This window comes from Dasypus novemcinctus, chromosome 18, assembly GCF_030445035.2.
Source record: "Dasypus novemcinctus isolate mDasNov1 chromosome 18, mDasNov1.1.hap2, whole genome shotgun sequence".
Lineage (NCBI taxonomy): Eukaryota > Metazoa > Chordata > Mammalia > Cingulata > Dasypodidae > Dasypus > Dasypus novemcinctus.
Window position 1 is genome coordinate 2,420,420 of NC_080690.1, and position 21,337 is coordinate 2,441,756.

The following is a 21,337-nucleotide window of genomic DNA, read 5'->3' on the forward strand; positions in this document are numbered from 1 at the left end:
GCGTCCCCGCCATCGGCTCGCAGGCCGCGTGGACATTCCGGCATGCCTGGTGCTTTTGGTTGGAGGTGGGCAGCGCTGGTACAGACGGCAGAACTCGGGGTCTGTGTGTCCGGCTGACACGAGTTCCAGAGGGGAGGATCCACCACACGGCTCAGGAGTCCAGGCGGCTGAGCCCCGGCCATGTGCCTGTCCTCGGACCGCCCTGGCTCGAGCAGGAGCGAGGCGTCCGCCAGCAGGAGGCCACGCAGGCACAGCTCAGAGAGGTTAGAACGGCCAGAGTTCAGCGACGCCGCAGAAAGGAGCGCGTCCCTTGAGGGGCTGCCGTCAGCCAGGGCCCCGGCAAGTTCAGCACGCCACGTGCTAGCCCCAGGTGATGTCCAAGGCCGGCTGTGGTCAGAGCAGCCCGCCACGCCTGCGCCCACCCTCGCCGTGGCAGCACCCGGCCTTGCCCCGCAAACGCCCATGACACGGCTTCCCGAGGGACCGACGTGGCGAGGTGGGACAGGGACACGAGAGGGCCAGGGGCGTCGGAAACAAGGGGGTATGCTCTAAAACTCAGGTGTGGGGCTGAGGCTTCTCGAGGAAAGCCGCGGGGCAGTGCAGAGAGGACTGGGCAGCCCCTGATCGGGGGGCGGCCCCTGACCCCGGGGGAGAGGGCCCCTTCTTTCTTCCTGAGGTCTGCAGTGCAGACTGGAAAGAGAAAAGGGCCAAGGCCGCTACCGGCTGGGACCCCCGCGCCCCGCGCCTTTCGCCCAGGCTCATCACCAGACTCCTCCGGCCCCTCCCTGCTGCCCGCGGGACGCGGTGTCCGAGGCTCTCGCCGCTGCCTCCTTCCAGATCCCGGCCGGGGAGCGAGGAAGACGACGGTGACGCGGCTCTGCCGGACCTCTTCTCCGCACGTCCGGACGGGGGGTCGGCGCAGCGGCGCCTTCTGCCACGCCACCCAGCAGGGTGTTACACGAGCAAGGATTTTGGCTAAAATCCAAAAAACATTACCCCGAAAAAAAGGCAAACTGTGAGTAATACCCAATCAATTGTTCTCCCGTGACGGCCGAGAGGCACCGGCGGGCCGCGCGCTCCTCGTCGCTCTGCGTCGTCCCCCTGCTGCGCACGAGCCACCGACTCTGCTGACGCGGTGGCCTCAGATGAAGAAGTTGATGAAGAGGATGGCGACTCCAATGTTGAGCAGGACCACCAGCACCACCAGCACGGGGGCCGAGCCCTGCGGAGAGGGGGCAGGGCTCAGCGCCGGCCCGGACGCGGCAGGCGTGCGGCAGAGCCTGAGGCTCGCCAGGCAGCGGCCGGCCCCGGGCGGACACCCACCGAAGCCTGCCCACCCCTGCAGGCCCCCGCATGGCCCCCACGGCCCCCCGCACGCCCCCTGCGGGCCCCAGGCCCGGCCCCTGAGCCCAGCCGCTGGCCCGGGAGAGCGCCCACATGGCCGCCCAGCCTGGCCACTTCCAGACCTCCTCCCTGCCAGGGCCGGCCCTCGGCGGCCAGCACGGTCAGCCACGCGGCAGCCGCCTTCCTCCCGCCCACCCCCCAGGACAGGCACCTGCAGGCCTTTCCTGAGTGGGCCGTGCCAGGCTCCGGCCACGGACGCCACTGCTGGTGGCAGCGAGGCCCCCCGACACCAATACCCCGCGACGGGCCCGGCAGAAGTGTGCCGCCACGGCAGGACGAGGCCTCGGGCCAGGCCCCCTGCCCCAGAGCCGGCGGCCAGGGGCTCAGGTGCCCCCGCCGGCCTCCACGTGGCCCTGTGGGGGGCTTGCGTTCCGCAGCCTACGGCACGCCTGGGCGAGGGACGGGCTGGCCCCTGGGCTGGCGGCCGGGCAGCCCCGTAGGCCCCGTCCCACGTCCCGCTCCTGGGGCGCTCGGCTCCACGCTGGGACCGCTGTCTGGCAGGTCCCCACTGCCCCAGGGAGGAGGCCCCGCCGGCCCCAAGCCTTCCGCCCAGGGTGGGCGAAGGGCTCGGCTCGGGGTGGCCCCCCAACAGTCCTGGTAGCGCAGGCAGCTTTCAGTTAACCCCCTCAGGCCCCCAGACCTGCCCCTTGGTGGTCCCGTATCCACGACAGGGTAGCAGGTGTTCATACTCGCTTGACCATGCGGCATCTGACAGGCAAGTCCTGGGGCGGGGGGCCGACCGCGGCCTTTCCAAGAGGGCCATCCCCAGGCTGTGGCCGCAGGTGCAGCCGCCCACCACGCCAGGTGGGGACACCAGCGGGAAGCGGCGGGCTGTGCCCTGCACCCGCCCTCCTCCCTCACGCCCCGGGAAGGGGGCGCAGTCACTTGGGGCCGCTCAGTCTTAGGCATCTTCTGGAAACCAAGTCACCCAGGGCCGCCCTGGTGGAGGCCACTTGCCGGGCGGTCGTGGGGCAGCAGGGCGGCTGAAGGCTCCCCCAGGAGCAGGGCCGCCGTGCCGGCCTCCCAGCCTCCCCAGGGACGACGCCTCTCCCGTTCACCATCCTGTTTGCCGGTGGACTGGCCACAGCTGGGGACTGGCTGCCTCAGCCCAGAAGGAACCGAGCCGCCTCATCTGCTGCAGAGGCCTCCCCGGCGACTGCCTGGCCAGGGGCCTGCCAAGTGCCTGTCCCTCCCCTCCCAGGCGCCAGTGGCTTCTGCAGCCAGGCCCTGAGCACCCGGTGCTGGAGTCCTTTCTGGAAACCATAGTGGCCGGCACGGCACGTGGCAGGCACAGGGCGTCTGTCATGGCCACAAACCCTCCACGGCCCAGGCAGCGGAGAGACAGACACGCAGTGCCCAGGAGATCCTGCACCCGCAGCACAGAGCCACCAGGGCCATCACCGCCTGTCCCTCCCGGAGGTGCTGGGGGCCGGCAGCCTGCCCAGGGGGAGGGCCTTGCACTGCACCCAAGAGACAGACCCACAGCGCCTCGCAGAGGTGCGCTGCTGTGCTGCCAGTGTCACAGCGGGGAGGGGGCCGTGGCTGGGGGTGCTTGTGGGTCGTGTCTGATGGGGGTCCAGCGTCCAGGTGACAGCCCCTTGGGCTCAGTGAGGCAGAGCCGAGAGCCGCTGGGTAGGCGGGCAGAGGCCTGACGTGCCCAGGCCAGGGGGCCGTGGAAGGCCGCGGGCAGGGCACAGAGCCCCGGACAGCCCCCCACACCCCAACCAGCCATGCCCAAAGGGAGGGGGTGGCGGGGAACCTCGCGCATCGCTGGCGGGAGCGTGAGAAGGTGCAGCCCGCCCTGGCCACGCCAGCGAGGTGTCGCGTTCCCCTGCATACCCCAACCCCGTGGCCCTTCCACACCCAGGGGTGATGCCCAGACCGAGGCCCCCGCGCCTCCCCCAGCCCCCTGCCCACCCCAGGCCCAGCCCCAGCAGCCCAGGAAGCCCCCCACAACGCCTCCAGCCCCCACCACCGCCTTCTGTCTACACCCGCGCTGCTCCTGCAGCCCACCCCGGCGGCGCCACGCTGCTGCCCTGTGGGGCGCACGTCTGTGCGTTGGCCTCGACGCGGTCCCCCTGAGGACGAGCCCCTTCATGGCCGGCCTGGGGGCATCGCTGGCAGCGAGCTGAGCACACCTCACCATCTCCCGTTCAGGGGGGGCAGACGGACAGAGTCACGCACGTGCCCTGGCCCCCGCGCCCGGCCCCGGCTGGCCCTGCACGACCCCGAGCAGCCGGCAGCCCTGGGCACCCCAACCCTGGGGTGAGCCCTGCCCACCCAGGAGGCCCTGGCTCGAGAAAGGGTTTTTAGGAAGAGAACAGCGCCTGCTCCATGTGGGGGCTGCCCCCAGAGCACACGGGCTCTAGGCCAAGCCACGAAGTCGGCGCCAGGGGGGCTCTGTGGGCTGCGCGGTCCTGCCCGGCCGGAAGACCCTGCTGTCCCCAGCAGCCTCGGGCGCTGCCTACGGCGGTCCCTGGCGGTCTGGACCGCCGAGCTCCAGGACGGGGAGAGCCACCGCGGAGCCCAACCCAGAGACCTCTCGGGGCTCAGCGCAGCACCCCTGACTCCTTACCCCTCTGGGGGGACTGAGTCCCCTGCCCCAGCGGGGTCACGGGGTCATCTGCTGGCAGAGCTGGAGCGGCCAGACCTCGGGAACTGACCCGAGCCACCCCCCCGGGGCCACAGCAGCCCTGCCTCGTGCGGCTCCCGCCCTCCTCGGCCGCCCCACTCTGGGGGCTCCTCCCGGGCCAAGGGCGGGACCCCATGAGCGCGGCCAAGGCAGGTGGGAGCCGCCCCCCGGGCTCTGTGGCGGGCAGCCCTGGGTGGTGTAGGGGCTCCTGGCACACCCGGCCCCCGGCAGGAGGTGGGGATAGGCCGCCGGGACCCCAACCCCACGTGCAGGGTGATGGCCGTGGACAGCGAGGCCCAGCCCTCTGCCCACGGCCCCAACACCGCTGTCCACCAGCGCGGCCACGGCCACGGCTGCGGGGCGGGCGCAGCTCCTCCACGCCGTCCCCCAGCAGAGAGCACGGCCCCGTCCCTGACGCGTGGACAGGAGCGGCCAGGGCGACGCCCAGCAGCAGGGCCGGCCAAGTGGCCGCCCACCCCCGGGATGGGCTGCAGTGGGAGCCCAGGGGCTGGTGGGACCCTGAGCTCAGCCCCAGCCAGCGCCCTGCCGACCGCTGCAGCCACCCCCAGAGGCCGCCCGGAGGTGCAGCTGCTGCTCCCACCGACCCAGCGAGCTTTGCTGACCATGCCCAGCGCCAACCGCCAGGGAGGGCCGGGCAGAGCGCCCCACGCCGCCCCGCGCCCGCACCCAGCTGCCCCTGAGGTAACTGCGCACGCACCCGCGCCTCCTCTGGCTGCTGCAATGAGACAGCGCTGTAAACGCGCCTGGTATTTTGGCCCCAGCAGGAGCGCACGGGGCCGCGTGCCGTGGTGGGTGCTGGGGAGAGGGGAGTGCTTTAGGAGCCGGCCGAGGGGTGGGCAGGAGCTCGCAGTGGTCCCGGGTGGAGGCAGGGTGGTGACTTCCAGCAGGCAGCGCCTGTCCAGGCATGACGGGACCCGTCGGGGCCATCAGAGGAACAGCACCCGAGACCCCAGGCCACCGGGAGCACGCCGGCCGCGACGGCCTCTGCCCGCCCTGGGGGGCTGCAGGCAGGGCCTTGGGTGGCCCCGAGTGCCCCCACTGAGTGCCCAGGAGCCGGCCCCAGCGCCCTCCAGCACGGACTCACCCTCCAGGGACCCCGTCAGGCCGACCCCGCTCGCCTCCTACCCGAGGGGTCCCAGCCGGTGGCCAGAGCCCCCCGGCCCTCCGCTGCCAGGTGGAATCCAGGGGGCTGCGCCGGCCCCCGCCCACTGCCCCGTGCTCTGCCCGGCCGGGGGGCTCCGTGCTGTGCCGCCCCCAAGCCGTCGCCTGGGAGGAGGGGCTCAGGTGGTCAGAGCACGGGCGAGCCCTGTGCCCCCGGGCGCCGTGACTACCCAGCACGCCACCCTGGAGGCCTGATTCCACAGGTCAGGAGGGGGCCTGAGAACCTGCATTTCTGACAAGTCCCCGGGGTGCATGTGCACCCCAGGACCCCCCGGGAGGACTCCAGACCCAAGACGCCCTCGTAGAACAGGCCGCAGGGGTGGAGCTGCAGGGCTTCGCTCGCCTGTCCCTGCGGGGCACACGTCGCCCTCGTCACCCGGCGGGACCCCAGTGCCCTGGCCCGAGACCCTGCCTGCGCGTCTGCAGGCCTGGGGGGCGTGGGCCCCGCCGAGTGGCTGGGAGACCTGAGTGGGTCGGGCAAGGCTCAGGGAGGACAAGGCGCAGGCCTGGCCTCTCAGGCGCTCCTGGGGCCACCCGAGTGCCCACGAGGACACAGCCTGGCGGGGGACCCCCCAGCACAGCCCGGCCTTCCTTGGGGGCTGCCAGACCCTGCCAGCCCCACCCCCCCCAGGATTGTCCCCCCGCCCGGCCCCCACTCACCGCGCCAGCCTTGGGCTCGTCGCCGTTCTCCTCGTCGGACTCGAGGGCCACAGGCAGGGACTTCTGGGGCGGTGAGAGGGTCAGGTCCCAGTGCAGCGGGCGGCGCTCGGCCTTGGGCCCCAGCCGCAGGCCCCCCAGCTTCTGCACCGCGGGCTCCGCCGGGGCCGCCGGCCGCAAGTTCTCCTTGTTCTGGGCCTTGGCCCTCAGCCGCTGCACCCCGAAGCCCCGGTCCTCGGGCCGGGGCTCCTCCGCCAGGCCCCGGCATGCGCCCCCCTTGCCGAAGCGCCTCTTGGGGGGCTGCGCCTCGTGCGCGTGCGCGTCCACACGCAGCAGGGGCTTCATCTCCACCTCGTAGTTGCTGAGCCGCTCCTCGTCCAGCTCCAGCAGCCGGGCGCTCCCCGAGCTGGGGTTGCCGGCCCGGGGCTGGGACGTCCACGAGAAGGGGGCGGGGGGCTCCGTCCGCCGCTCCCGCGGCCTAGGGTTCCCGGGCAGCCTGCGGCCCGAACCCCGGGCCCGGTGGTCGTCCGTGGGCTGGCCGCCGCGCAGGGCGCTGCCCCGGACGCCCCTTGAGCCCCCCGCCTTCTCCTCGGCCCAGCTGTCGCGGGCGCAGTCCCCTCCCCGGCCTTCCAGCAGCATCTGGATGTCCCCGCCGCGCTCCTCGTCCACCGAGGCCTGCCGGGAGAAGTGGGCGGCCTTGCTGCGGGCGGCGGGGGCCGGCGGCGGCGAGGCCGAGGGGCTGGCGGGGAAGCTGCGCAGGGGGCTGTCGTCGGGGGTGGCGTCGGAGGGCGTGGTGCCCTTGCGGTACAGCTCGGGGCTCTCCTGCTGCGGGGGCGCGCCGGCCGAGAGCACCTCCGCGTCCCCGCTGGAGTCCTGGCGCTGGGGCCGCTGGCACTCGAGCCCTTGGAGGAAACGAAACGGGGGGTTACGTGGCGCGGGCCACGCCGGCAGGCAGCGCGCCCGGGGTGACCGCTGGACTCCGGTGCCGTGTCTGACCGTCCCAGGCCCCCCACTGCGAGCGTCACAGCGGCAGCTGACCGCGCGCCCCAGAAACCTCCATCTCCTCTGCGTGCCAGGCTCGGGGGACGGACGCGAGAGGGGCGCTGCCCTACTGCGCGGGAGCCGGGAGGCCTCGCTCCGGGGAAGGGAGAGGGCTTCCCGGGGAGGAGCCGGGGGTTCCAGGGGGCTCAGTTCCAGCTCTCCCCTGAGTGTGGTCTCAGTGCCACACGGCGAGAGGAGGGGGCCGTGGCTGCAGACCACCGGAGAGGGCCCAGCTCCGGGATTCAGCGCTTGGGGAAAGGGAGGACCCCCAAAGAAACGGCCGAAGTGGCACCTCCTGCCAGCGCTGGCCCGGCTTGTCCACTGAGGAGGGGGCACGTGGCATCTCGACCGCCGTGGAGTCGTTCCTGGAGCTACGTTCATCCAAAACCACGCGTCCCAGCCCAGGGCCAAACGCAGGCGCCCCCTCCCCGCCGCCCCCCTCCCCACCCCCTGCCTGGGCTGAGCACGTGGGTCCCCCTGGGATCACCATGCAGTTCAAGGTCATGGGAAGGACGCCTGGAACCGCCTGGCGCTGCCCTTCAGACACAGAGGGCGGCTTCCGTTCCAAGCCCTTCCCAGCCCAGCATGGCCAGAAGTCGGGGTCGGGGGGCCGGCCCCCCGTCCTGCAGATGCCCGTGCAGTCCCCGCACGCCACACCAGGGCTCGCCGCACCCTGAAGCAAAACCGGATTCCTGCGGCCTCGTCCCCGCGGCCCCGCTGCGGCAGGCGGTCAGCCCCGAAGCCGCGCCCTTGCGGGTGACGGGGGCGCCCAGGACTGGGGCGCAGCTCGCCCACCCCGTCCACGGCACCGAGACCCCGGCCCGCCCACCACGCCGGCCGCTGCGCGGGTCTGTCCCAGCACAGCACCCCAGACCAGGGGCTTCACAACGAACCCTTGTTTTCATAGCACCAAGGTCAAGGCTGGGCCACGCCTGTACCCTTGACCTGCACAGAGGCTCCTTCCTGGGCCACAGCATCCAGCCTCGGCCTGCGGCGGCGCAGGCCGCCTCCTGGCCGGTCTCTGTCCACGTCCTCCCTCCTGAGGACGTGGCCCGCGGGAGCTGAGCCCCAGCTGATCCTCGAAGGCCAGTGTCCAGCAGGGGCTGCTCGCTGAACCGGCGCCAGGCGTGCCTGCCCCCGAGCCCCGCCTGTGCCGTGGCCTCCCCCACGAGGAGCCACGGCTGCCCCGTCTCTCGCCGTTTCGGGCCAGGCCCCACAGCCCCTCCCTGGAGGGCACTGTCAGCACCCACAGGTGCCGGGAGACTGTTCTCAACCACAATTAGCCAAAAACACGTGGTGTTTCTGGAAGATTCCTCGAGAAAACGCAGAACGGCTCACGGAGGCCTGTGGCTGACCTCCAGGGCTTCAGTCCCTTTCCTGGCCCTTGAGGTTTCCGAGCCCAGACGGGGGCCTCCCGCCTTCCAGAAGTGGACACGGCCTCCTTGGAGCCCCGGGCCCTGGCGGCCCCGTACGGCCCCGGGGTGTGGGGACATCGGTGGCTCGCTGTGTCACAAAGCAGCCACGGGGCACTGCCCAGGCCTCGGCCACCTGCCTTGGCCCCTACGGGCTGCCACGGGCCTCCCGGGGGCGGACAGCCAAGACGCCGGAGGCAACGAGCCCTCTCCCAGCTGAAATGTTCAGGCATTTGCCTTCCACGCAGGCTTCAGAGCGAGGCACGCTTCTGCCGCGTTCTCCAAGCCCCGGTGGTGGCATCCGTCTACGGGCCGTAGAGCTCCCGGCTCTGAGGGCCACGTGAGGGCGTGGAGGTGGGGGGCTGTCCCCTCCCCTTCCCCACAAGGCCAGAGCCGCTTCCGCCAGTTCCCGCTTTGGGAATGCTTCCCTGTAGCGCGTCCTAAGTAGGAACAGCAGACGCCAAATCCCAGGGCCCGCCGCCCGCTCTGAGCTCTGCCCCGAGGCTGCGCTGCCCGGGGAGGTGCCGTGTACAGAGGCCGCAGGCGGGAGCTGAGGCCGGCGCCCGAGCCCCTGGGGAGAGCCCGGAGCTGCAGGTGCCGCACGCCGCGAGCCAGGCCGCTCCGGCTCCACGCCCTCGTCCATCCGTCCGTCCACCTGACTCCCGCGGCACTCGTGCCACCTCAGAGGCCCCCACGGGGACAAGCATCGGGGACGCCGCCCTTTTAAATCCAGAGGAGGGACCGCGTGGGGGCGCCTCCTGAGCGTAAAACGTCGGCTCGAGGCATCGTTGCAGGGACGTCCGCCACGGGCCGCGGCCACGGGCGACCCCAGCTCCGCGGCCCCAGCTCCTGGTTTGGGGCTGCAAGGCGCCGCCTCGACAGGGGCCTCCGGCGGGGGCTTAGAGCAACGGGCGGGGGCTCTGGGCTCGGGGGAGGCGCCTCCCCTGCCCTCCAGCTGTTGGGGCTCCCGTGGCCGCGGCCCTCCCGCCCCTCATCCGTGGCCTCTCCCGAGACTCTGGGTGCCCTCTTGACTCATAACGCTTCCCCGTGGGATCTGCGCCCCAACCAGGACGACGCCGTGAGCACCGCAGCCGGAGTCGGCCACACAGGCCCTTCTTCCAAAGGCCCTGCCGCGCCTCCGGGGACAGCCGGGGAGCACCCCGCGGCGGCCTCAGACGTCACCCAGGCCCCTGTTACTGTTTTTTCCATTTATTTTCAACCACGAGACAGACATGTAACGAAACTGCTGTAACCACAGAAAGGGACGGTCCACGTCACTTTCACCCGATGGCACGCTATTTCCATCGCCCCAACCCAAACCTCATGCTCTTCTCACAGCGAGTCCCCCTCCCACCACACTGCTCGCCACAATTCCACTTCCTGTCTCCACGGTCTGCTGCTTCTAAGCGCCTCCTAGAAGAGGAAGCCGTGGCGCCGGGCCTGCCTGCTTCAGGCCACGTGACGCCATCAGGGCTTGCCCACGTGGCCGCGGGCACCGGCTTCTCCGTCGCAGGGCTCGGCCATGGCCAGTCTGTCCGGGTGGTGGCTGGGCTGCTGGCTGGCCTCCCCGCTCTGCGCACGGCGCCGGTCTGCCCGCGGGCAGCACGCACCTGCAAGGCCCTGCTTTGGGGTTCCTATGCAGGCAGGGAAACTGAGGCTCGGAGAGGCCGCGCTCAGCGCCCTTCGGTGGGCACCGCCTGTCCCCAAGCTCACTGCTGTGCAGGAGGGCCGGGTACCACGGCGGCCCCTAACCGGCAGCCCCTCGTCCAGGCCGCGGCTGGGTGGAGCTGGGCCCAGCCTGTACCCCCTCTCGCTGTGTGCGAGCGACCTGCTTGGGAGCCGTGGCTGGCTCTGTGGGGTCTTGCGGGGAGAAGGACACGGGGAGCCGATGACTGGGCCGACAGCCGGACCGCCACTGACCAGCCCGCTCACCAGACCCTGTCCCCGTGAGATCACGTCCCAGCTGTGCGGCTCCGCCCGCACCCCATCGTGGCCTACGGAGCGAAATTCAGGGGAAGCGCTGAAGGCCGCAGCCCCGGAGGAGCAGGCTCACAAGCCAGGCCGGCCGGCCACGGCTTCCAGCAGCTTCCAGGCCCTTCCGAAGAGCCCCGCGGGGCTCCTGCCCATGGTCCAACACGGCAGCCACGCGTGGCTGCTGGCATTTAGATGCACCCAATGGACCAAAGCCAAAAGTTCAGCTCCACGTCTCCCGTGGCGGGCGGCCGCAGTGCTGGACGGTGCAGGTACAGCTACTCCGTCATCACAGAACATTCTAGAACAGCGCTAGGGAAGGGGAAGGGCAGGGAGAGGTGCCACACGCACAGCCAGGTGCGAGGACACGTGCCGTCAGGCGAGCAGGACAGACAAACGCCGAGACCTGCCTGAGGGGATGCAAGCGGGCGGCCGTCCGGCCCCGGCAGCCCCTCGGCCGAGCCGCGCGGCACTCACCGTTCTCCCTGCGCTGGAAGGAGGGCGAGAGCTCTTTGGCAGTGATCCTGGCGACGCGCGCCTCCTCCTGCGCCTTCTGCGCCGCCGTCAGCGCCGCCTCGGCCTTGGCCCGGGAGTGGGAGGTCCTGGAGGGGGACACGGTGGGAGTGAGTGGCCGCAGGGGAGCGGGCCCCGCCCACCTGCGTGGCCTCGTCCACCCTGCCCCCATGGCCCCGCCCATCCCCGTGGCCCCACCCTTCCCTGCCCACCCCACCCGCGGCCCTGCCCACTCTGCCGGCAGCCTCACCTGGCGGCCCCGCCCCGCCCCACCCTGATGCCCGCCTTGCTGGCTCGTTCCAGACGTCCACGGGGCTCCACGGGGCACCACCAGCAGCCAGCGAGCTGGGCCCCCACCCTGGGCTCACACAGACCCCGGCCTGGCATGGGGTTGTCCACGTGCGAGGGAAGGTGGGACCCCGAGCCTTCGTGCCCCCTCCGAGGCGCAGCGTGCCGCAGCCACAGAAGCCACGGCCTACGGTGCCACTTCGAGACCCGCCCAGAGCAGGGCCTCCTGGTGCTGCCCTGTCCAGGCCCACTCGGGGGGCCACACTTCCACTGGACAGATGAGACAGAGGTCAGGGCCTCCGAGCGACGGGCCCACCCTGTGAAGCTGCGCGGTCCACAGAGGGCCTAGAGGGCGAAAGCGCCTCCCAGTGCCCAGCTTGGGCCCGGCTCGAGAGGGCGCCTGGGCCAGCTCAGTGGAGGGTGGGGGGCACCGGGCCTGCTCCCTCGCCCCCCAGAGCGCCCCGAGGAGCCTCAGTGAGCCCCCAGCCTCCACGCAGGCCGCCCAGCCGTGGACGTGGCCCTGCTCATCCCAGCACAAAAGCCCCCGGCTGCACGAGCGAGCAGGACGCCACGCTGGGGCTCGGCTCTGAGGGGCGGGCGGACAGTGGGCACTGCCTCCTCCAGCCGCGAGAAGCGGGGGCCTTCCTGTGGGCTCCGGCCCGGAAGGCGAGCCAGGCGCCCCTCAGCCTGCTGACCTGTGACCCCGTGCCTCGTGAACATGGTGGGGAGGGGGCTCCGTGCCCCCAAACAAGGGCTGAGCTAGCTGTGCGCACCCCCACACAGGCCCGGGTGGGCGCGGGGCGGGGCCGCGCGGTGGGGCTGGGCCTTGGGGACCAGCAGGGGGGACCTTGGCGCCTGGCCCAGTGGTTCCGGGTGCACCCAGGCCGGGGTGGTCCCAGCGCCCGGAAGAGAGAAGACGGCCAGCGGGAACGGGCGGAGCAAGTGGGCGCACCTCTCCCTCCTGGGGCACCCCCACCCTCGCCCAGGTACGTCCCACCTGCCTGCCCTCACCTGAGTTCACATCTGGTGTCCCATCCAGGTCCCTGCCCTGACACCAGGGAGCGGGGCACAGTGACGGTCCCCAAGAGGAAGGGGCATCTGCCCGGGGCCACTCGGGCCACGAGCTCCACGTGCGACTGCACGTTCCTCGGGCCCCCAGGAGCGACTGCAGCAGGGAGTAAGCGCACGGGCTTGCACAGAGCCGCGTTGGCCCCAGGCCCGGGCCCAGGAAGCGACGCGGGCTGCCGAGGACGCCCCGCGGCGCCGTCAGAGTCCCCGACTCGCGCTCCAGGTGCTCCTGCACCCCGGCCGCTGACAGCACCCGTCACCGGCCCCAAAGTCTTACGAGCGTCCGTGCACACGTTCAACTGCGGACGTCCTACCCCGATGTGGTTTCATCTTCAGGAGACAGGAAAGGCCGCCGTCGCCGGTGGCGCCGCAGGCCCGGGTGCACCCACCCCACGGCGCGTCACCCGGGAGCGGAGCAGGGCAGGGCCCCTCGGGGACCCCTGGCGATTACGACTGGATTTTCTGCGAGCAATGGCCGGTCAGCTGGCAAGCCGGGACCCCGGCTCCGGACCAGCCCCCAGCCCCTCGCTCCCGGGGCCCATGGCGGGGGCTGTGGGGAAGCCGCGCTCTCCCGTCCCCAGGCATGGCTGGATGTCCGAGGCGCCCACGTGGCACGGCACCCAGCGGCGTCGGTGCTGCTGAGAGTCCATGGGAACGGGCCGTCCTCTGCCGGACAGTCTGTCCCGGGGCCGCACCAGCAGCCACAGCTCCTCTCATGGCTGCAGGGCCACAAGCCCAGCGCCCAGTGTTCACAGGCAGAGCCCGTCCCCTGCCTCTCTCCTGGCACTCTGCGCCCTCGCCACCACGTGGCCTTCTTCCCTCCCATCTCAAGACGTCGGGCCACTGATCGGGGTCCCCGCTGGGCACGTAACCTGTCTCAACTGGCCTGACTCTCTGCAAAAGCCCGTGGCCAAGTGACATCACAGCCTGCTCCCTGGGTGGAACCTCGAAGCTTCGTGGGGTGCAGCTGCACCCACACAGCCCCCGCCAGCCACCAAGCCTGCGTCCCTCTCGGGCCAGACACGCAGTGAGTGACCGGGGAGGAAAGAAGGGATTTGGGGTGTCTGGCTGAGCACCCCGAGGTGGCACTTGGGCCTCCTGCACTGTCGGCCGAGCGCGGTCTCTTCCTCGGCACCGCACGCGACTTCCAGAAGCCCCCGTCCTGCACGGCTTCCCACGTCTCCCCTCCCGTCGGCCGAGTTGGGTGAGCAGGACCCTGCCCCTGGAAGGTACCTGGGGCTCACCGACCGCGGCGTCACTCAGTGTGCCATCAAGGGCTCGTGCAGCCTTCAGCCGCCAACTAGCCGCACAGCGTCTTCACACCCCGAGAAGGGGCTGCGGGACCAGCCCCCCATCCTCCCCTCCCCTCCCGGCTCCTGGCCACCACCTCTGCTTCACTCTCCTGCACGCCTCGGGCCCACTGACTTTCTCCTTAGTTTTTATCATTTTAAATGAACAACTCGGGAAGCAGATTTGGCTCAACTGATAGAGCGTCCGCCTACCACATGGAAGGTCCAAGGTTCAAACCCAGGGCCTCCTGACCTGTGTGGAGCTGGCCCATGCAGCAGTGCTGATGCACGCAAGGAGTGCCCTGCCACGCAGGGGTGTCCCCCGTGTAGGAGAGCCCCATGCGCAAGGAGGGCGCCCCATAAGGAGAGCCGCCCAGCGCGAAAGAAAGTGCAGCCTGCCCAGGAATGGCACCGTACACACAGAGAGCTGACACAGCAAGATGACGCAGCAAAAAGAGACACAAATTCCTGGTGCCGTGACAAGAATAGAAGCAGACACAGAAGAACACACAGCAAATGGACACAGAGAGCAGACAACGACGGGGAAAGGGGAGAAATAAATAAAATAAATCTTTTAGAAAATAAATAAATGAACAACTCAGTGGCACTTGGCACGTCCGCCAGCTCTACCTGGTGACAAACCTTTCCAGCACCCAGTGGGACGCCCCGTGCCCACCCACGGCCCCTCCCTAAGCCCCCCCGCCCCCCCGGGGCTCCTAGGAACTCTGCGCTGACAGCCTCTCACGGGCTCCCACTGCACACGGCTGCCCCATGTGAGAACTGCTCCCAGGATGCAGCACGAGGGGCAGCGGGCCAGCGCCCAGGCGAGCCGGCCAGCTTCTGCTCTGACCTGTGAGCCTCCCGCCACAGTGTGCTCCATCCGGGGGTGCCCAGGGTGCCAGGCTGGCTGGAAGGCATGCCCAGAGCCCTCGGGGCATGTCCACCGTGCAGCCCCTGCGCCTCCTGCTCCAGGCCTGGGTGGCCCTGGGACGGGCCAGCGTGCACACAGGGCAACGGTGTGGTCAGGCCGCGGATGGCGGAAGGAGACGTCTGCCAGGAAGCTCCGGGACCAGGCCCGGGACAGCCAGGCGAGGGGTGCAGGGTGGAAAGGCTGCAGGTCGGGGGCGCACCAGGCACCAGGCAAGCCAAGCGAGGGGCCTTGGGAAGCTCATTCGCGTCTCCGGTCAAACTGTCGCCCCCGCGTTTCTTTATTTTACACTCCGTTGCCTTCTAAAGCAGGTTAGGAGAGTCTGGCTGGAGAGCCAGTAACGGACTGATGAGGTTATTCCATTATTGGTAGATGAGAGGAATGGAGACGGGAGACGAGCCAGAAACGAGACACTTAAAGTGCCGTCCGAGGGCCTTGGAAACCAGGCCACCCTGAGCTCCCTGGTGACCAAGGCAAGCAAGAAGCAGCGCACGTCAGACAAAATCAAACCCGTGGCTCAGGAGGGTGGGTCCAGGGCCTGGACCAGGAGAAAATTTCTCAGCAAGCCCCAGGTTTCCTCGAGGCTTCCAGTAAAGACCTCGATGCGGCGTGACGGGACATGCGGTGCGCTCAGGGGGAGGGGCCGGGGTTGTGCCAGAGGCATCGCGGTGACGTGGGCTCCGGCGTGGCCCGAGGAACTTCCTTCTGCTGCTGTGCTCAGCACCAACCCCCTGGCAGGGCCGTGGCTGCGCCGTCCTCTGCTGCAGGCGATGCCGTTTCTGACGGGTGCTCTCACCGGCGAGGACAAACGGACAAATGTCGAGTCCAACCGGCTCCAGCCCCAAGAAGGCACCTGACCACCCCGCAAAGATGGGGGCGAGAGGCCCAAGGCAGGGCAAGGGTGCCGGGGACTAGAGGGGGAGGAGCCCAAGCCCCCTGCGTGCCCGTTGGAGAGCCGCCCCGAGTCCAGGACCGAACACGCCCGACATTATCAGGAAACAACAACAAACGAGGGAAGCGGACTTGGCCCAGTGGTTAGGGCGTCCGTCTACCACATGGGAGGTCCGCGGTTCAAACCCCAGGCGTCCTTGACCCGTGTGCAGCTGGCCCACGTGCAGTGCTGATGCGCGCAAGGAGTGCCCTGCTACGCAGGAGTGTCCCCCACGCAGGGGAGCCCCACGCGCAAGGAGTGCGCCCCGTAAGGAGAGCCGCCCAGCGTGAAAGAAAGAGCAGCCTGCCCAGGAATGGCACCGCACACACGGAGAGCTGACGCAGCAAGATGACGCAACAAAAAGAAACACAGATTCCTGTGCTGCTGACAACAACAGAAGTGGACAAAGAAGAACACACAGCAAATGGACAGACAGAGCAGACAACTGGGAGGAGTAGAAATAAATAAATAAATCTTCAAAAAAAACACAAAAAAACGATGTTTCAGGTTTTCTAAACTAGCGCGTTTGCGGCCCCCTCGATGGGAGGGTTGTGGGCATTTGTTGACTGCCCGAGGCCTCACCGAACACAGCGTGACTGCCCCGAGCCAGGCCGCAGAGCCGGGGGCCCTCCCCGAGCCAGGGCCAGCCCGGGAGCCGGGACCTGTCGTGCCCCCACGGCCGCTCCCCTGGCGGCTGGGGCCTCCGGTGGCTTCTGAATACCAAGCCCCCCCACCTGCCGACTTCGGCGTGTTCTAGAACTGCCTGGACAGAAGTGGAGGGTGAGCCGGCCGCCCAGCACAGCAGACCCATGCCCCTGGGAGGGGGGTCTGGGCCGGGCCAGCACCTGCCGTCCATTCACAGGGCCAGGGTCCCCGTGGCAGGGCCTGAGCCGGTCAGCGCCCTCCAGATGGTGCCCCTGTGAGGCGGGAGCGGCCGGTCAGCTGATGCCCAGAGGCCCCACGCGCAGACTGCCCCTCCCGGACCTGCTGCTGCCATCCCCATGCTGGCAACACCCTGGGCCGACTATTCTGGCCACGGCCCAGTACGGAGATGGGCGCCACTCATGGGTGTGTCCCCCCGGCTGCCCGGGGCCCCAGCTGCCCCCGCACGGCCCGAGGCCAGCAGGGGCCTCCCTGGAGGGGCTGCTGTTTGGTTCCCACGTTCTTACTTAGTGAGAACACCACGAACGCTAATCCCCCTGTATTTTCCTGTAGACGCTCACATGTCCACCAAAAGAGCACGCCACACCAACCCGCGGTAAGTCACAACAAACCAGCAAACACAGGGGACGACGCCCCAGCGCCCGGGAAGGCTCGTTCCCAACGAGACCGACACGCCCGGCGCAGGCACCATGGCCCCCGTGGCTGAGCCCCCCGCCGGCCCCCCGTGCCACCCCACCCCGCTGCCTCCCCCTTGGGCCCCCATCCCCGTGCACACGGCCCCTGGCCCCCCAGCCCCAACTGGGGCCGGCCCGCTGAGCCCACCCCTGGGACTGTGGGCCCCGGCGCAGGTTGCGGTCGTGCTGCGCGGGTCCTGCAGCCGCTCTGAGCCTCGGTCCCCACCGCTGGGAAACGGGCCTCTCCGAGTGCCTGCGGGGACCGGGTGAGGCCACAGGGGGTCCGGGAGGGGAGGGCGCGTTGGGACCCCTGGGCCGGGTGGGGCCCAAGGGTGGGGACGCAGCTCTCTCTTCTGAGGGGGAGACCCCCGGCAGGTGGGAAGCGGGGGAGGCGGGTGGCTGGAAGCCTGGCTCTCGGATGCGGTGGTGACAGGGCTGAGGGCAGGGACAGAGGGCCCGGCCAGGCCTGCAGCTCGTGGCGGCTCGACTGTGGGCGCTGGCGGCTCTGGAACGAGGGTGATGGCTCCCAGGGGACAGCTGTGCTCTGGGCGCTGGAGGCCCACCGTGGACAGGACCCCCACCCTTCCCTGGGGACAGAGAGACGACGGCAGAACGCGTGTGTAAAGCCTCCTGCGGGCTGCCCGCGGGCGATGGGGCAGATGCGAGCAGGGACAGGAACGGGGGGGTGGGCAGCCCTGGGAGCGCTCAGAGCCGGGCAGGCGCAGGACGGGGAGGGGGCACGGCCAGCTGGGGGTCCCTGCAGCCTGTGCCATGCGGGCCTCTCCTGAATGGGCCGGAAGCCACGCAGGTCCACACAGAGGGACGCCGGGACGGTGGCCTCTTCATCCTCCTCTAACTGCATTAGGACCCCAACAGTGGGTGGCGAGGAGCAGGAAGTCCAGGGCTGGTGGACACCGCGGGGGGCCCGTGCGTCCCCCATGAAGGCCGCGCGGACCCAGATTCCCAGCCCACCTGGGGGCGGGGCCTGCGGGGCTGGGGGCTCAGGGCTGGGGGCCGGCGCTGCTCCCAAGCCCCCCGCTGCTGCCGCCAGGGCCCCTCTGGGAAGCGCTGGCCCGCATTCCACCGCCTACGCCCACCCGCCTCCCCCCCGCCTTCCCCAGGGCCCCCCACCGCCAGCCCAGCTCGAGCGTGGCACCCCCATCTCCCACCCTGTTCCTGGACCGGCGCCCTGTGCCCCCGTCTGCCCAAGCTGGTGGCGCCATGAGCGCCCCCCGCTTTGCCCCTGGCTCTTCACCCGCCCCCCAGGGAACCAGGGTCGCCCCCTCCGTCCACTGAAAGCCTGGCACCCTCCCAGGGGCCTCTGTGTGCGTCTTCTCCCCCCGCCACATGGCAGGGGGCCCCGCTGAGCTGGGGGCTGCCCGTGCCCTTGCGCCCACGGGTGAGCAGGACGGCTCCGTCGACACGCGCCAGCCGCAGGGGTCGGGGGAGCCCCTGCGCCCTGCCCGCCCGCCCCGGCTCTCCCGCGGACTCGCGTCTCGCCCGTCGGCCCCACCCGCTCCAGCCCCTCCTCTGTCCCTACTCCCTGCGGGGCCGGTCTTGCCCCTGCTGGACGGGAGGCTCCAGGCGCCTCCCCCAGCGCCCCCCGCCCGCTGCCGCCCACTCCCACCACCCACTCCTCCGCTGAGGCTTCCCGGCCAGCGGGCACAGGGCTGCCAGCTCCTGTCCACTAGGAGCGGGGAGGACCCCAGGGTCCCGGGGGCGCCCGGAGCCTCCCTGGGAACGCCGGCACCTGGCGCCCGGGCACCCAGCCTGCCCCTTAGGCCCCGTGGGGTGGGGTCTGCCGCGGACCTCGCCAGCTCCACGAGCTCCACCGCCCCCCACCGGCAGCTCCGGCCTGTCCAGAAGGCGATGGGCCCTGACTTCCGCTCACAGCGCGCAGGGAGCTCCCTCGCCCCTGGCCGCCCACCAACAGGGGCCCCGTGGGGCCGCGTTCCCCGTTTGCAGGCGGGGACGCCGAGCCTGGAGGAGAGGTCTCTCCAGCAGCAACCTTGGGGGGCCGACGCTGCACAGACCCCGTGCTAGGGACAGCAGGGAGAGAGAAGACCCCGTCGGAGCCCCCCGGGATCTGAGAGGGCGAGAGAGATTGGCAGCGTCGCAGCCACGGTATGCGCGTAATAGGTGCTGCAGGGGGCACGCAGGGGAGGCTTCCTGGAGGAGGTGGCGCCATGAGGTGAGATCTGAAGGCAAAATGGAGACGGCAAAGGGGGGAGATGCTGGATGCGCCTGCCGAGGGCTCAGTGGGGGGGCGCCGGGCGGGGGCCGGAGGCTGCGGAGGCGGCGGGAGCCTCATCACGCGGGCCTCGTTCCCCCCCCCCCCCGGATTCACGAGCAGCCTCTGGGGGGGTGGGACGACGCGACACAAGCTGCGATGTGGTCTCGAGAGGCGGGTGGAGGCGAGCGCTGCCCCAGGCCTGAGGGGAAGCAGCTGAAGGCGCGGGTGAGCCCCACGCAGGCGACGCTGCGTCCTTCAGAGCTGACGTGCCCACCGCACTCTACAGTGTGCGCCGCCCACAGCGCTCTACAGTGTGCAGCGCCCACACGTCCGCGCCTGCGCTGACCTTACTGCAAGGCAGGGTGTTGGCGGGACTTCTAACGTTCAGGCCGGAAGGTGGGGCGCGCGGGCCTCAGATGAAAGTAAAAGACCCCCTGCCGCCCCAGGGGTCACCTCCCTGCAGCTCTTTCAAACGGGCTCTTCCGCAGGAGCCAGGAAACGGGGGCGGCATCCCCTGTAAAGCAGTTTCATCTGCTCAGGCCCCATCAGAACGTCAAGGACGAGCAGGCAGGAGAACCTTCTAGACTTTGCAAAGCACGACGGTCTCGCCTCCTTCCGCCCCAGCTCCCCCGAAACCCTCCCCATTTTTCCCCATTAACAAAACTTCAAAGGAATAAAAAGAAACCCAAACTCATGGAGAAAATGGTGCCCCATCCACCACGGGGTCCAGCTGAGCTGCCCGCCAGCGGCCGGCGAGGGGCAGGCCGAAGGCCTCGCCAAGGGCCGCACCAGGCCGCAGCGCGGGCGCCAGCGCTGAAGCGGGCAGAGGACCCGGCTGCCGGCCCCGGGGCCCTGGGGCAGCCTTCGAGGGGCCTCGAGGTCCCGGCTCCTTCCTCGACCCGGGACCCTGCCTGGGAGGCCTGGCCCTGCTCGGCGCCCCCCGCTCTGCAGCCCTCCTCCGCCAGCTCGGCCTCCCTCCCTCCCTCCCGGGCCACTGTGACCTGGAGGGGTCCCGGGGCTTGCTCCTGGTGGGCCCGGGGCCAGGCACACACTCGTGAGTGCCCATGTGCAAGGGTGCGAATGCCAGGGTACCGTGAAGCCACGTGCTGCACCTCCGGGGCCACTTGGGACGCGGAGGGGGGTGGGGAGCGCTGGGATCCGCCAGAATCCGCTCCGCATGCACCAGCGGCTTGGGCTGGGGCAGGCAGCTCAGCCTGCTTTTTTTTTTAAGATTTATTTTTTATTTATTTCTCTCCACACACACCGCCCCCCCCCCCGCCCCAGTTGTCTGCTCTCTGTGTCCATTTGCTGTGTGTTCTTCTGTGTCCGCTTCTATCTTTATCAGCAGCACGGGAATCTGTGTCTCTTTTTGTTGCGTCATCTTGCTGTATCAGCTCTCCGTGTGTGCAGCACCACTCCTGGGCAGGCTGTGCTTTTTTCACTCAGGGTGGCTCTCCTTATGGGGCGCACTCCTTGAGCGTGGGGCTCCCCTGCGCGGGGGACACCCCCACGTGGCAGGGGCTGGGGGAGCGCAAGGCCAGGGCAGTGGACAAGGGTCAGCCTGGGGCGGGGCCTCCGGGGGCAGGGCCAGTGCTGCAGCGTGTGCCACCCGCACACACGCCACTCCTCAGGGAGCCCCTTCCTGAGAGCTTGAACCGCGCGGGCTTCCCTCTGGGAGAGTTCGGCGCCGGCCACAGGGCACCATGAACATCCACAGAACTGAGGCGCACGCTGGGCGTGGCTTCAGGTGGTAAATATGTCACTAGGATAAATGTTTGTAAGAAAAAGCCACAGGCCTGTGCAGCAGCGAGAGTGAACACGCATGAACCAGGGACCTGGGGCACAGTCCAGCTACAACAATATTCTTCAACCGACTGAAACAAATGCACCACACTAAGGCAATAATGAGGGACACGCGGACTCTGCTTTCTGCAGGATTTTTCTATAAACCTGTAACTTCTCTAATTTAATAAAAAAAAAACTGATGAAAGTCTAGGAAACAACCCTCCTGGAGGTAAAACAAAACAACAGAAAGAAACAGTGAAAGGGAAGCAGATTTGGCTCAACTGACAGGGTGTCCGCCTACCACATGGGAGGTCCAGGGTTCAAACCCCGGGCCCCCTTGACCCGTGTGGAGCTGGCCCATGCGCAGTGCTGATGCACGCAAGGAGTGCCATGCCACGCAGGGGTGTCCCCCGCGTAGGGGAGCCCCACGCACAAGGAGTGCGCCCCGTAAGGAGAGCCGCCCAGCACAAAAGAAAGTGCAGCCTGCCCAGGAGTGGTGCCGCACACACAGAGAGCTGACACAGCAAGATGACGCAACAAAAAGAGACACAGATTCCTGGTGCTGCTGACAACAACAGAAGCAGACAAAAGAAGAACACGCAGCAAAACGGACACAGAGAACAGACAACTGGGGCGGGGGGGGGGGGGGAGGAAGGGGAGAGAAAT

At 69.6% G+C, this 21,337-nt stretch overlaps 1 protein-coding gene across 1 annotated transcript in view; it reads right to left on the bottom strand.

Annotated features, from left to right (window-relative positions):
• Positions 1-1,040: 1,040 nt before the first annotated feature.
• JPH3 (junctophilin 3) overlaps positions 1,041-21,337 on the bottom strand; it is a 50,233-nt gene continuing 29,936 nt past the window's right edge. The window contains exons 2-4 of the mRNA XM_058279606.2: positions 10,777-10,901; positions 5,879-6,777; positions 1,041-1,222 (exon numbers count right to left, since the gene is read on the bottom strand). Coding sequence (XP_058135589.1) covers positions 1,142-1,222; positions 5,879-6,777; positions 10,777-10,901 — 1,105 coding nt within the window. The 3' untranslated portion in view covers positions 1,041-1,141. The remainder of the gene's footprint in view (positions 1,223-5,878; positions 6,778-10,776; positions 10,902-21,337) is intronic.